The sequence below is a fragment of the Sinohyriopsis cumingii genome, chromosome 17, assembly GCF_028554795.1.
Source record: "Sinohyriopsis cumingii isolate HCF-2022 chromosome 17, ASM2855479v2, whole genome shotgun sequence".
Classification (NCBI taxonomy): Eukaryota; Metazoa; Mollusca; class Bivalvia; order Unionida; family Unionidae; genus Sinohyriopsis; species Sinohyriopsis cumingii.
The window spans coordinates 107,271,550-107,287,506 of record NC_142977.1 but is presented as its reverse complement, the minus strand read 5'-3'; the positions used below and the strand labels follow the sequence as shown (position 1 = coordinate 107,287,506).

Here is a 15,957-nt window from a genome sequence, read left to right as displayed (position 1 = left end):
CAACATACTCTGAACCAGAAAATCCGGGACACTGAAAACATACATGTACATTTTTTCACCAAGAAAATGATCTACAGAATAGCTATATATCACAATGTATAGGGTATTCAATTAATTAATGTCTCTTTAAGGGCTGGAAATACTGAAGATTATTTACCTGCCCATTATTAAAACAAAAGTTAACTAATATCGGAGAGTTTCTATCCTTTAATAATTATTTTACTTGTCTTGCAAAATTTATGTTGTCTGGGAATTGCAGGATAAATAAAGTTTTCAGATGTACCTTTAAACAATGCAAATTCTAATTCTGAACAATAAAAACAACAATAAAGTGAATATGGTAAAAAGAGTTCTCAACCAGAGATGAACTGACCGTCATCCAAACTAATATTGTCCCCGTCATATGATTTGTGCGAGTTATTGGAGAAGCCGAGGTCTTCCAGGAGCTTGACATACGCCTTGCTTTGGATAAATTTCTCATAATACTGTTCCCCATGCATAATCTGGTATACCTGGAAAGGGAATGAAGGCACACATGTTAAAATTTGTCATCCTAGTACAGGACTTATAAAAGATAAATATACACCAATCTGGTGGCCTAGTGGTTAGAATATCTGCCCCAGATGTGGGAGGTCGCGGGTTTGAACCCCGGCTGAGTCATACCAAAGACTTCTGAAAATGGCACTAACAGCTGCATAGTTAGGTGCTCAGCATTATGAGGTTAGTGTTAGGACTAGTCATCCTGGTATCAGGATAATGTGACTGGGTGGGACATCATTCTACATGTCTGTGGCATGACGCCCCAATTCTAGACACCACTATCAACTGCCACACTGCAAACATCATAGTGATATGACTGAAAAATTGTTAAAGCTACATTAAATATCCAAAACATGCACACACATACACACACAAATGATAAATACAGAGTCATAACAAGAATATATAGTTTTGCCTTGTGAGAATAAGAAACCAATATTTTCTGGAAAAAAATGCAAATATTTGTCTTTTATTTTGACACAAGTTCATTGTGTGATTAGAAGAAACTATAAATATTTTTTTTTGATAATTACAAAACTTTAGTGACATAAAAGTTAAAGGTCGATTTTTTTAAATATTAAGATGCACATGACCCTGATTAAGAAACATACATTCCAGAAGATCTTACAATCAACTATTAAAAATCACATCCTGAAAATAACTGCATGTCACTGTTTTACTACCATATGTGGTTTATATTTTTTTACATGGTATAAAAGTTTTAATTTCTTTTTCAGAAACATCCAGAAGCAAAATAGGTGACTTTTTTCTCATTTTGCATTTACTTACTTAAAATTTCTGTATGATCATCAATGGTGGAAAACAAACTTTAATCTGCCCTAGATAATTCATTTCTTACAATAAATTTCTGTAAATCTAGCATCTGCTGAACAAATACCATGAAAGGATTAAAAATATAAAATCCAATGGTTGGTTTTAATAGTATTTTTTAACACGTTATTGGCTACATCATGCTCAGGAAACATGTCGAGCAAATTGCTTTTCCCAAGGACAGCAATCAGGCAACTGACTTGGGTTGGCCTGGGCGGGTACTGAACCCATAACTCTTCGATTATAAGTCTGATGTTCTACCGATTGAGTTATCACAACTCCCAATGTCACTAAGCTCTAGAATTCAAGGTCAAAAGCAAGTGTGACACAGAATTACTGTTGGGTAACTAAAGGAATCTCATGTATGAATATGTAGGAGTCAAGTAAATATAAACAAATGAAAAACTTCATCAAAACTATAGTTAGTTTATGACTTTATCTTCAAGGTCTGGTGTTTAGATGTACTGGAAAAAAATTATCTCCTCTCTGTGCAGAAACATAATCAATTATGGAAATAGGGAAATAAAAGCAAATGATAAACTTTAACCAAGACCTTAACACTGTTGATACCATCACTGCATCTCCTGCTTTCAGAAGGGTGACAGTTATGCCATACTTTTAATTAACATAGGCTCAAAATATTTGTACAAATTTCCTTTGGTAATAGTTTTCTGTTCCGTCAAGATTAGTAGAATTTGATGGCTGGTTTTTAATGAAGCATGAAATGGTGTCGAAACATAGCTAGCAGAAAAATATTTGAGGAACCTCAACAACCCTAAACACAGAGTAAAAGCCATTCTTCACTTTTACAACAATGTGACAAGTAGATCTGAATTCAATGATATATATCCATTACACTTTCTTGATTTAATGCAAGATTTGTATATTTTTTTATTTTAACTGATTTTAAAATCTATGTGTTGCTCATTGAGAACAAAAAAGCACAAAATTTTTTTACTTACTCTGGCCTGAACCTCATCAAAAACATCAGCTACTAGGTCCTTCTGTCGGATTTTTGCTTGAAATCTCTTTAAAATATCTGCTTCAATCTTTATTTTTGATGAAGCCTGAAGAAAAAAATTGGGGAATGTTTCTTTCCTAATATGTACCTGATCATAATACTTAGGTGTAAATCAACTACCTTACAAATCTTGCCCTCCCAAACCCAGTGACATTCACAACATCTTTTGACCTGCTTTTTAAGTGCTAAACAGTAATCTGCAATCTGCATGAAGAGATGGAAGTCAGATAAGAGTGGTCTCCCCTGGGAAAGGGACAAGTACCAATTGCTTTCTATTTTAAATTACTGCAAGAGTGAATGTGCACAATCCTCTAGTAATGTAACAGTGCAGAAGGTTTAGGACAGTGTGCTTGTAATATGATTGAACCAATATATTAAACTCTAAAAATTGGTTTCTTACCTTATCATAATACATAAAGAGAATAAAAAAGAGGCACAGATAATCCCCTTAACCCATATCCCTGAACTTGGATGTTACATCGGGAATAGCTGCATTAAAACACTATGTTATTGATGACCTGCCCCAATCTCTGGGCGATACGCATTATAAATTCAACTGGTTTTGAATTAGTTACTCATAGGTTGATTCAATAATGCGATGGATCCAGGATAACAGAACCTGAGTGAAAAACTGTCCCTTCTTTCCCTGAGTGGTAAGAACAAACAGGATATCCCTCTAATTCAGTGTACATATGCCTTCTGGAATAAGGATTCAAAGAAGGCAGTGGTTTCAAGACAAAATATTGACTTTTCAAGAGTCTGTTCTTAGCAATGAAAGCAAAGGACATTAAAAAAACACCATTGTACTGGAGATAGTTCAGGTTGACAGTTAAGGCGTGAGTAAAGGTCGACCAAATATTCAAGTCTGAACACAGAAATATAGCTAATAAAGAAAAAGAATCCTTACAAGAAACTTCACAATTATTAAAATCTTTTGCTTAAAGATGTTACATACTTAGATATGACTGCGCTATGATATTTCTACAGTACTCCAACTACAACAAAACTTCACTGTATCAATCTGCATATGTAAAAATCTCATCATTATCAAATGTAAACCATCATTAATTGGACAAATTACACAATCTGAAGCATTACATGTACATCATGCTAGATCATTAAATAATTTCAGAACTTCTTTTTATCAATGTAATAATGCATCTGTTAATGGCACTGGCCCATAACTGAGAAATAATTCCATGCAAATTGATTGATTTTGTCTTTAACAAATATATATAAAAAAAAGAAAATCTAGGATTCAAAGTAGATAGAAGAAAATATTTCCGTTGTGAAGTGGAAACATTTTGCATTGCCATAAGCAGCATTGCCACAACAGTATTTCCACTTCACCTTAAAATATTTTTTATACTTAAAAACCATAGATATCCTCCATGTACTATGCTTAATACAAATGTATACACCATTATTTATATTCTGAACTCATCATGGTCCAATGTCATTCAAATATTTTGTAGAACACTGTGATGTACATTAATCCAGCAGTGTACATCAAATGGATCAGAAAAAAATTGTACCCACACACATTACCACTATACTACTTTTACTACTATAATATTAGAAATTCATAACAAAGAAAATATTGAACTGTGTTATTATCAATCTGAAGACATAAAATTGAAATTATATATCTAACTGATGCTTTTACAACAAAATCTGTGAAAACACATACAATGTATGAACTGAAAGGAAATGTAATAACTGATGTGGCAAACAAATCATCTACAGATGACATATTTCCAGATTCTCCAACGTAAAGAATGCTACTGAAAGTATACTATTGTTTAGACTGATAAACCACCTTGACAAACTTATGCTGATAGTGGTGGTCAATTTTTTGACTGATTTAACCTATTCATTAATTGGTGCAGACAAGTGTACATTTTAGACTTGAGTACTTGTCATAGTTCTTGAGTTATAGTCAGCTGAGATCCCAAACTGTGTTTGACATCAATGTACATTTTAGACTCCAATACTTCTCACAGTTCTTGAGTTACAGTCAGCTGAGATCCAATACTGTGTTTGACAAATTGTGAATCCCTGTTTAATAATACAAATGTATCTCCTCTGGCCATTTCATAGTTTGTTGCTAAGTTGGGTAACAATCTGGAGTAAATCTTTTCTCAAGATGAAACATGTAAAAAGTTGGAATTCTAAATTGTTCTGCTCTTTCTTATGAAACTGCATGTGGGATTTATTGTGTTTTAATGTCAAAACTTAATCAGAAAACATCATCAAATATTTTCATCAGTGTAAAGGAATAATTTATGCCCCATATGATATAAATCGGTAACAAAAGATATAAGAAAATACTGATATTTTTCTGACTTGTTGAAGGGAGTCCAAAAAAGTGATTGTTTGTCCTATTCTGGGGCACTTTTTTGCTTGTTATAAAATGTCAACATCCTCAGCATTTATTAAATTTTTGCAATAAAATTTCATGGCATATTGTGGGATTGTACATGTAGCCTCCTCCCTAATATTTTGAAGATACAATGTGTGGTGCATGTATTTGTGCTTGTATGTATTTCTTTCCTTGTGTTTCTTATTTCTTAAGCTGTTTCTTTTTTCATTTGGGCCTAAAAAGGTATGAATGTATTAAAGGTGTTTAGGGACTTTATTATCAACCTGTAGAGATGTATTTCACAGTTATGAAGTTTATTCCAAATTTTTGTATAATTCATGCATGCCATTTTAACAATTTTGGCAAAGAAAGAATATTTTGAAGGTATTAAGAGTCTAATGGCACTGTTATTATTGCTCTGTGGAGCTATATTTCATATTAAGTTGTTTCAGGATGCCAGTATGCCATTTTTCAGAATTTCCTTAGTATTGTTTGTTTCATGGGAGTATGGTGTACGTTTTAAAAAAAAAAACCCAAAAAGGTGATTTACAACTTTTCTACTAATCTTAACATTTAAAAATCTGTCAGTGGATATTAAAGTGATGGTTTTTAAGCATTATTTTTTTTTGTCTCATGGAAGTGGGTGTTATTTTTCAAATTGAAAATAAGGCTGTTTGTGGATGTGTCACACAGGTTGAGTTGGTACATGTTAGGGTGTTGGTTTTCTTTTTTCAAAAAATATTTGGTAGTAACTTTGGGTTTATGGCTGCTAATAATTTAATTTGTTCATCTTGGCAGGGTATTAGCTTTGGCATATTGCAGTGGCTCAGCAAATACAGGTCATAAACTACTTATGTGTAATGGCATGGTTGTGCCACTGGATAGTCCATAATTATGTGAGTGAGCATTACCAATCCCTACCTTCCCTCCTCTTTTTGGTTTGTAACAGATAGTATGCATTGGACAGTGAGGGTGGGTGTGCACGGTCAATAAGTGATACTCTTCTTGACTTTATAAACAAATATGAATGTCCATATCATGTTCATTGGGTAGGAAAAGAAGACATTATAATTCGTAAGCGTATCTTATTTCATTAAATTATTCATTTAATATATTTCATATGCCCTTAACAATAATTCTATCAATTTCATAACAGTTGTGTTTATCAAGTATAAATTCTGTAACTTAAAATTAGTTTTTCAAGATCTAATTTTACAACATATTTTATACATTCAGATAAAATTAATGGAAGTAGAGGCGAGAAGATTACCTTGTGGTTCGATTTCTACAACTTCACTTGTACATTGGTGCATAAAATTAAAACCTCTTTATATTTTCTTTTAAGTATATTAATGACACTGTTCATGTAATTCCAAGTAATAGCTTTAGTTGTAGTTGTATTGTCAATATATTTGTCACATCAAAATTAAAAAGATAAAAAGTCCTTTTCCAGTCTCCTTTGTCAATACATGTATATTCAAAGAACTAACCCCAGGGCTCTGGTATGTTTATATTTCTGTGCATGGTCTTGCAATTTCTGAAGAAAGAAAGTAACAACACAGGATTCCAAACCGCTGTGTTATTCCAAGTTGCTGCCCAAATGAGCAGCAACTACAAAATAGCCACATGAGACAGGGTTGTGCTATTCCACATGAATTTACAATTATGGCAAACATTGGATCTGACCTGGAAATATTCCACATAGGTCGCTGAAAGGGCCCTTCAGCCATTCACAACATAAAAGCTGTGATGAACACTGGTGTCTAAAATATACACTGATGTGTGCAGAAAAAAATGTCTGCACCAAATTGCACAATTTTAATGAACAGGTGAGGTCCATAAACCATCCATCAATATCAGCACAGGAGAGGGGGGCTGTTTAATTGGTCTAACTATAGTCAATCTTTCTCAATTTTTATGCTACAAATGATATTACCCAATGGTGCTGCACTCTTAATTTATACACCACATATGCTACAATCTGTTTCTAAGGTAACATAAAAAAATAATGAATGAGGAAGATTCTAAGTACACATGGCATCTCAACACAAATTGCTTCATAAATGTATCTAGTATGGTTGACTGGACTGAGAACTAAGATCTAGAAATGAAAATGTTAATGGGCAGACAGACAAACAGATACTGATAGCTATATTCATTGCATATTACTAACTAAAGGCATAACAAAAAAAGCTGATGAGTAATCTAAATGCCCAAGCCAACCAAAACTGTCTGCAAGGAAATATAATGATTTATCAAACATTTTATATACTCGAAGTTGATATGTACAATTTTCAAAGAGTTATGTTATTAGTTTAAGAGTTATGATCCAGAAATGAGAGTGTGGATAATGGATGGATAAATGGAAAAAACGTTAAGTACTGGAACTGATGAACTGTGAACAGGAAAGGTACATCTGGACCACCAGTCCAATATGTATGCCACGTTTAATAAACATATCTTAAATAGTGATGCTTTGAAAATGAAAGTATGCTTAATGGATGGATGGACAGAAAAACAACCAAAAACAAAAACTGAATATCAATAAGCACATCTGGACCATGAGTCCAATACCAGTACCTAGCTTCAGATAGATACCTCGAAAGCTTTGCGGCTTATGCAAAATGAAAATACTTACAGGCATGCAGACAATCATAGCAAATCTATGTCCTCTGTTATTACATACCAGGGGAATACAAAGTGATGATTATTTTTCTTTGGACATAATGTCCATGTAAGTCTTTTGAAAAATCTTCTAATCATTACATTAAGTCTACAGGATTATTATTTTTGAACAATCTTCTAATCATTACAGAAGTCTACAGGATTATTATTTTTGAAAAAATCTTCTAATCATTACATAAGTCTACAGGATTATTATTTTTGAAAAATCTTCTAATCATTACATAAGTCTACAGGGTTACTATTTTTGAAAAAACTTCTAATCATTACATAAGTCTACAGGGTTATTATTTTTGAACAATCTTCTAATCATTACAGAAGTCTACAGGGTTATTATTTTTGAACAATCTTCTAATCATTACATTAAGTCAACAGGATTATTATTTTTGAAAAATCTTCTAATCATTACATAAGTCTACAGGGTTATTATTTTTGAAAAATCTTCTAATCATTACATAAGTCTACAGGGTTATTATTTTTGAAAAAACTTCTAATCATTACATAAGTCTACAGGATTATTATTTTTGAACAATCTTCTAATCATTACAGAAGTCTACAGGGTTATTATTTTTGAAAAATCTTCTAATCATTACAGAAGTCTACAGGATTATTACTTTTGAAAAATCTTCTAATCATTACATAAGTCCACAGGGTTATTATTTTCGAAAAATCTTCTAATCATTACAGAAGTCTACAGGATTATTATTTTTGAAAAATCTTCTAATCATTACATAAGTCCACAGGATTATTATTTTTGAACAATATACGCTACCAGCAGTTTGCTGCAAGTAGAATTTTATCATCATTTCTTTAACAGCTATCTTAAATCTAACGGCAAATATTACTTTTGTGAAACTCAAAATAAAATGCATAACAGCAACAATATATCAGCATGTACAAGAACCTAAACAGCACCAAAAGAACAAATGTTACAATATACACAGATTAAAAATTGCTACAATATGCACATATTCAAATGCTACAATATTTACAGGTTCAAATAAGTATAAAATACAATGTGAAAAGTTTCCCTAACCTTTTCTGATAAATACTGATCATAAATGATCGTGGCTGCATTACGCAATGGCTCCAAATTGTCGTTCTGTTGTCCAGCTGCAACTCGGAAACCCTGAATAAAATTTACACAGGTATTGTTTTTACTACATATCTAACTGGTGAATGAACTGTAAAATCTAGATAATAAGCCTACACTAATGTCCAAATGCTCATGTATATGCTTATATACAGTCAAGTCTTAAAATACTGTGCAGTATGCCATGATAAAGTTAAATACACTAAGGCCCTAAGAAATATGTAACAGCTTTCTTTTCTGTGGAACAATGTCAGTCAAGTGTGAGTGTGTGTGTGTTTTTGGATTTGTAATATAGCTTAACAATTTTTGAGTCATTTTGCTATGATGTCTGCAGTGTGGCAGTTTATAGTCATGTCTAACACTGGGGCATCATGCCGCATACATGTAGCATGATGTCCCATCCAGTCACATTATCCTGACACCAGGCCAACCAGTCCTAACACTAACCTCTTAATGCTCAGCACCTAGTGAGTCAGCTGTTAGTACCATTTTTATAAGTCTCTGGTATGACTCGCCAGGGGTTCAAACCCACGACCGCCCCATCCGAGGCAGGTCAGACAAGTGATAATAACTTAAAGCAATATTAACTAGATGTATCAGGGTCTAGTCTAGATTTAAAAATTTGGAAAAGGTGAAAAAATGATGAAGTTCTCTAAATGTAGAATGGATACAAAGAAGAAATAAAGGCAAAGATTGTAAACAGGATGCACTATTTTTGTGCAGTCTGTTGATTTTTCAACAAATTTAATTGGATGTGAATTCTGCAATCAGACCCTAATGTATTGTTGAACTGTGTTTTGGTTAGAATTTGTTAGCTTAACAAACTGAGCTCTTGAAACAGTTTGAAACTTTGGAGGGTGTTTAGAGGTTCGACTGGTCCTGATAAATTCAGCCATACACCAGCCGCTGGATGTAAATTGTAGAGCTTTCTTATATGCTCCTGAATTCAAGCTGAGGGTGGCACAACAGAACTAGTTGAAAATCTGGTTTCTTTTTTATGTATGAAAGTTATGATCAAAACATCCATTCCAAGTGTTAAATTTATTTGTTGGCACATTTGCTGATCAAGTAAAATACCAGTACTTGGCATGGTCTCATCACACTAAACAAATTTAACAAGGACCCAGATATAAATTAGCTCATAAAAATAATTAAAAAAAACTTTGAATTTGTTCTTAAAACTGTTAAATGTGAATGTTAGTCAAAGCTTCTGACACTGTGCCATGGATTTTTCTGTTACAGATTTTAACATTCAATCCATCAGAGACCAATTTTTTGAGTAAAATATGTTTCCTTGATAAGACTTACCCTATCATAATACCTTAGGAATATGACTACTACATCACGAATCCAGTCCATGCATGTTACAAATTCAGCTACGAAAAAGTTAAGTTGTCTGTCCACATAGGTGGGAGTGAGAAAAAAAAAAAAAGATATCCCACTGTATATAGGGATTGATATCAAATTTCATTCATATTTCAGTTACTACTGGAGTGGAATGCATGCACTATCAGTAAGTGAAGTTAAGGAATGTATCCAGACTATGGTAATTATTATATTAAAAAAACATATTTTTTACTTGAAAAATTTATTCATTTTTTAAATGTTACCCAATCATTATACCTTGAAGGTGCAGGAAGTTACATCCCCTTACCCCTGGTGAGGCCCATCTCCAGTCCACACAAATACATGATGCAGCTTCAACTATTGGCTGGAATCGTGATTCTGTATGCATAAGTATGGCTTCTCTGGAAAACAATTTTCCTTGCAAATGCGGAAGATGCACAGCCACATCTCTGAAAAGCTAGCAAATTACCTGGGAAGATAGCCTACTGTGATGCTGCTATAGGTCCTACTGGGTCAAAATGAGCTTTCAGAGGTAAGCTAGATACAGTCCTCCCTGATGTCCATCCCATGGGTTGTATAATATCCATTAGAGAAGAGCTGTATTTGAATTCTATGCTCAGAGCAACTGCCCTAACCCTAATGAGCTAAAATGCACAATCATTTAATTTGATCCAAGTTAACAGATAAATGACATCTCCTACTTCACAATGGCAGGTTTATTTCAGTACCACTTCAAAGAACTCACTGGGTCCTGTAAATGGTCCTGAGGTGAAGGGTCCAAACAGGAAAGAGGTTTAACAAAAGACTGATTACCCATTAAGCGGGAGCCTGTTCTTAACGAAGAAAACAAGGCTGTCAAGAGTGAAATCAAGCTATCAAGTCAGAACAGCATATTGATCTTACTGACTGACAAGGCATTGATTCTTCCAGCTATTTTAAGTTTGTGCCACAAAGAAACAGGTTTTATATGAAAGGTGAACTAACAATGCCCAAACAGTACCTTATTTGACCATGTCAGAACCTATGGTCAATACCCTTTCAGGCACTGGTCCAAATGCTTCAGTTGTAGTCATTGATTGCCTGACAGTTGAAGAGTTCTTTGTTTTGTTCAATATATGGAAAGATTGTCAAGTTCCCAGGCTTTGGGAATGGAGAGACCATGTTTTGGTGTTTTGCATTCCAACCTGTATCCAAAAGATCCCTAAGATATCAGATTCTGAAGGGTACAGATGTGACTGAATACCAAGGAGTGACTCAACCATTCAGTTTAGATTGCATGGATTGTGATGGAGTTGTACATGAATTTGTCACTGAAAACACCACCTGATAAAGAAATCCCAAACCAGTAGGCAGAGGTCGGGAGATCTGGCACCCCCCCCTCTTTTTTTTAAGATCATTCACCAGTGGAGATGTTTTGGAAGGAATGAGTACACTTTTTTCACATAGTACCTCCTGCCACCAATGAAATTTATTCATTATGGCTTTTCATCTCTAGGTGAGTGATATGTAATTGTTGGTCCTGACGAGTCTACAATTCGCTGTCTTCCATTATTGCCAGCAAGAGGTGGGCAACTATACAAATAATGATTCCTATAGGCAGGACCTGCAAAATAATACACAACATTAGCCAAGTGAGGCTTTCCAAGTTCTTGCATACTTGATCTAGAAAATATTGCACCAAGTGATTTTGTTGAATGTCGTCGACCAGAGTTGGAGATCATGGATGTGAAGATTGTCCATGACACATTTGAAGACATTGGGACTCGTGTTCAAACCAAAGGACTGTGTTTTGAATTAGAATATCAATTCCCTGGTTGGAAAACTCCCTTGTGGATAGTAATGACAACCCATCTGGGTGTTTTCAAATTCTGAACCATGTTGTATGAATGAACAGAGAGCTAGAAATATAACCAACCAAACTGTGCTCTTGGCCTTGGCAGCAAGAACTGCCTGGAACACACTCTGGTGTTGATTTGCTGCCAGATGTCCACTTAGTACAAGTCTTTTGTGATGTCAGTGATTAAGGGCAACCTTATAATGGGACTGGTAAACAAAACAGCCTAGAGAACCTGCAAAATAACATCTATTAGCTATGGAACTATGGTGCATTGTCTCCCATTACACAAATCGAATTCCTCCAGGAAACATAATCATGGCATTCTGGCTGATTAATAGAAATGTTATCCTTGTTATGCATGCTTTAGATCATCCTCTTGTTTCATTTACCTCTGTAAGGAGACAAGGGCACAACTCTGGGCCTACAGGCTCTTGAGGTTTTCCCCTATGGTGGACTATTGCCATCTTATGGAGGTTATGCAATGATGTGCAGGAAAATGCATCTCTTTTGTCAAAAGAAGAATAATGGATGCAATGATGACAATTATTTAAGCAAGTATTGTGAGCGTGAGTCCTCATATACTATAATCTCAAGTCATTTGACTTTGGTTCATAATGGCAATTGACCCTGACAGTTCCAGACTGCCCATGGACTTGTTATATCTAATGTTATCTGGGTACTGTGACACAATACTGGCCATAGTTCCACTACCGTATATACTCGCGTATAAGCCAAATAATTTAGGAAAAAATAAAGGCCTGGAAGAAGGGGGTCGGCTTATCTGTGGGCCAATGTCTAAACTTGACAGTTTTTAGGTCTTTTTGTTGACTACAGTAACGGCTATAACTCTCGGGGCACAAAACAATAATTTTTTCCGTGTCCTAAGACATAGGCATGTAATAACGTAACTTTTGGTGACCTGACAATTATTAAACTGTTATAAAGTACTATAATTGGTTTTGTTATTATTTTGTATGTGTATATTTTCTGATTTCTCCAACACGAAGTTAAATAAAGGTAAATACAGTCGGTTGAATTTACCAGGGAGACCATACTGAACTATAAATGGACAGTACTTACGCAGTGCACCTCGTGCATAGCATCACTTAAATACTTACTTATTCCCAAAATAGATTTTGCTTTATTTTGCTTTATTCATTGTTTCTACCAAATTGCATTCTTGCAGATAACATTTCAGCTAGGCCTTAATAGCTGTTTTATTTACTTTGAATCACGTACTCACGAGTTACTCATTTTCAATGATATAAGCGATCCTACAAATTGAGGTTATATTTACAAAAAGGTATGCACGTTTATTTGTGCAAGCACATAACCATCATAATTTACATGTTCATGAAGAGTGGTAATAATAAAGACTAAAATTCTCATAGAGATCAACTAAGATAAACATCAATCAATTCTAGTTTTGTGTTTTAGCTGAACAAACATAACTTTCCACATGATGGAAAGCTTGATGTTTCGGTGTCTACTATGCTTGTCTTTCTTTTTGTTCTGGTTTATTTTTTATTTTTGTATTATAGTAGAGGTAAATATAATCAATAATTTACGTGAATAATGTTTAAACTTAACATTTTGTTTAGTGAAGAAGCAAATGCTTTATACTAAAATAATTATTTCGTCACAACATTATTTCACAGGTGATACAACAGAACATGTAGGACTTTTCTTGTTTAGAAGAAATAAAAATCAAAGACATCTTGTAATAATCAGGAGCTCTCTACAAAAATCGGAAGATATTATGAAACCAGGAGGTAGGCATGGAGTGACCCAAAAAATTGGGAGTTTGTTTTTTCCTCCCGGCGTGAAAGTTGACAGGTATGTTGTAAGGTCGCTTACATCAAAGCAAACTACAACTCAGCTTTTATGGCATTAACATAATTTTCGAAGCATTATTTCTGAAACTTTATAAGAAAACAGAAAATTAAATAAATTACTTTTCAAACAAGTTTATACCATTTCCTTTTAATAATCAAGCACGCCAAACTCAAGATAAGTATACATGTAATTTTTTAAAATAAAAGTTTGCCTAAATAAATGCATTTAGAACTTACCTCGTGCATCTTGAGATGCCTCGGAGTTGTAAGTCAGCCTATACACGAGTCATGCACTTTTTAGTGTTTATACCTGTTCAGTTTGGGGGTCAACTTATATGCGAATGGGCTTATACACGAGTATATACGGTATATATTGGCCATTGATTGGTATGGGTCTGTCAAGGCAATATACTAGCCACGAAAGAACACTAGATAGAGACCATGTGATCTGCAGTACAGCCTATATAACAGATGGGGAACATGGCACTATTTGGTCATGGGGTGACATGAGGCAGTTATGGCACTAAACCGGATGGCTATCTTTTAGTTGGTGACTGTGTTCTAACACTGGGGACAGGATACATGATATTGGATTATCATAAGCCCTAAAGTAAAGGTATAGGCTTGATCAGATTTGGTGTTGACTGTGAATGATCTAAATATGATACCAGGATGGCTATTTGAGGATGATTCCATGTTCCTTCCAGCATAAGAAAAAATCATATCAGAAATGGCATTGACCGTACAATATCCACATGTGATGGCAAAGTCCAATCACTGTTTCCTTTTTGTCAGTGCAGAATTCTTGATGCCTGGATATTAGATCACTGTAAGAGTCCCATCAGGCTTAAGTGTAGACTTGACTGAATTTAATGTTGATCGTGAAAGATCTATAGCTGATGGCACATTCTTGATGGAACAGAATAATTTTTCCTTCCTTCTGATGCCAAATTCATGATCCCTGGACAGGATAAATGATATTAAAACATGGTAAGCAGTGCCTTTAGGCTTGATTGGATTTGTTGCTGACAGTCTACACAAAATGCCAGTCTCTGGTCTTGATGGGGGCAAAAATACCACTTGATACTGCATTTTTGATTGATGTAAAATACTACCTGATGCCAGTAATTTTGCAAGGTCTCTAAAAGAGCATGCTTTGTATTATGAGCAGAAATACTAACTTAAGTACAGACAGGATTTTGCAAGAATCCCTCTGTCCAAGGGGGATCACTCTTATCTGACCTATGTGAGTAGGGAACTCTATTTTTCACAGCTCAAATTTAACTTGGGAGGACTGGATTTGCAAGGTAGTTGTTGCACTCCTATGGTATTATAAATGGTTAACATATATGAAGAAGAAAATGCCTTACATTTGCAAATGTACTAGAACTTATTTTTAACCTCTTCTATTTTGCTTATTTTCAGAGGCAATTAATTTCATACCATCAGCATCATTATAACTTTGATGTGTGGGATTACTTGTATGACTAAACAGAGCAATTGACTGCAATTCAGGGATAAAATTCTTGTACTTAGGTACTTAAATGACATTAATGCTGTTGGCACCTATTAAGTTTTTAAAGCAAGAGATAATATGAAGTGGTAGAGCTGACATTTGCAACAGTAAAACCACCATTAACATCCTTAAACCTTGAAATACAAAGCTGCTAATCCATCACTGCATACATAACAAAGTTTTAAAAAATTGTAAAAAATGTAATTCTCCTTGGCACTACATAACAAGGATGACTGTGACATTGCAATTATATAATTTTCCACAGTATATTGATAATTATATTGCTGTCTGCAAATTCTGATACTCAACCAGTTAGAAAGGGTGTTACATTCAAAAGTGTACTGTGAATTTTACTGCTGCAATTTTTTATAACTCAACCAATCAGAAAGAGTGTTACATTCACAGGATACTGTAAATTTTACTGCTTAAAATCTGATACTTAACCAATCAGAAAGGGTGTTACATTCACAGCATACTGTAAATTTTACTGCTGTAAATTCTGATACAAAATTGTGGAAGTGATAGTGCTTGAGCTTGAACAATTAATGCAAAACAACAGTTTCTTTCTCTTAAATTGACCAGTTAGCTGGTTAATCTTATACCTGCTACCTAGTCAATCTGACCAGAAATTTTGTAATGTATATTTAAGCAATGAATCTAACAATTTAACAGTTACAAAATGATGCCATGCAATCTTAGCCATCAAGAAAGATTCCTGCTATGTTCCAAAGTGGAGATGAATGTTCATACATATACATGTAATATCCAGAGCATTTGCTAAAGTCTCCATCACATTTGACCAATTTTTTAAGAATCCCAGTACTTGCCATATCTATATTTGACCACTCTTTGGTACACCTGCCCAAGGGAAGAGATCATCAGCATTTCCAACA

The 15,957-nt window shown here is 34.3% G+C and overlaps 1 protein-coding gene across 5 annotated transcripts in view; it reads right to left on the bottom strand.

Annotated features, from left to right (window-relative positions):
* Positions 1-15,957, bottom strand: part of LOC149779629 (sorting nexin-13-like) — a 122,111-nt gene that overhangs the window by 50,675 nt on the left and 55,479 nt on the right. For all 5 annotated transcript variants that reach the window (XM_089940418.1, XM_089940419.1, XM_089940421.1 and 2 more), the window contains 3 exons: positions 8,473-8,565; positions 2,334-2,438; positions 374-512 (listed from right to left, as the gene is read on the bottom strand). In XM_089940418.1, coding sequence (XP_089796544.1) covers positions 374-512; positions 2,334-2,438; positions 8,473-8,565 — 337 coding nt within the window. The remainder of the gene's footprint in view (positions 1-373; positions 513-2,333; positions 2,439-8,472; positions 8,566-15,957) is intronic.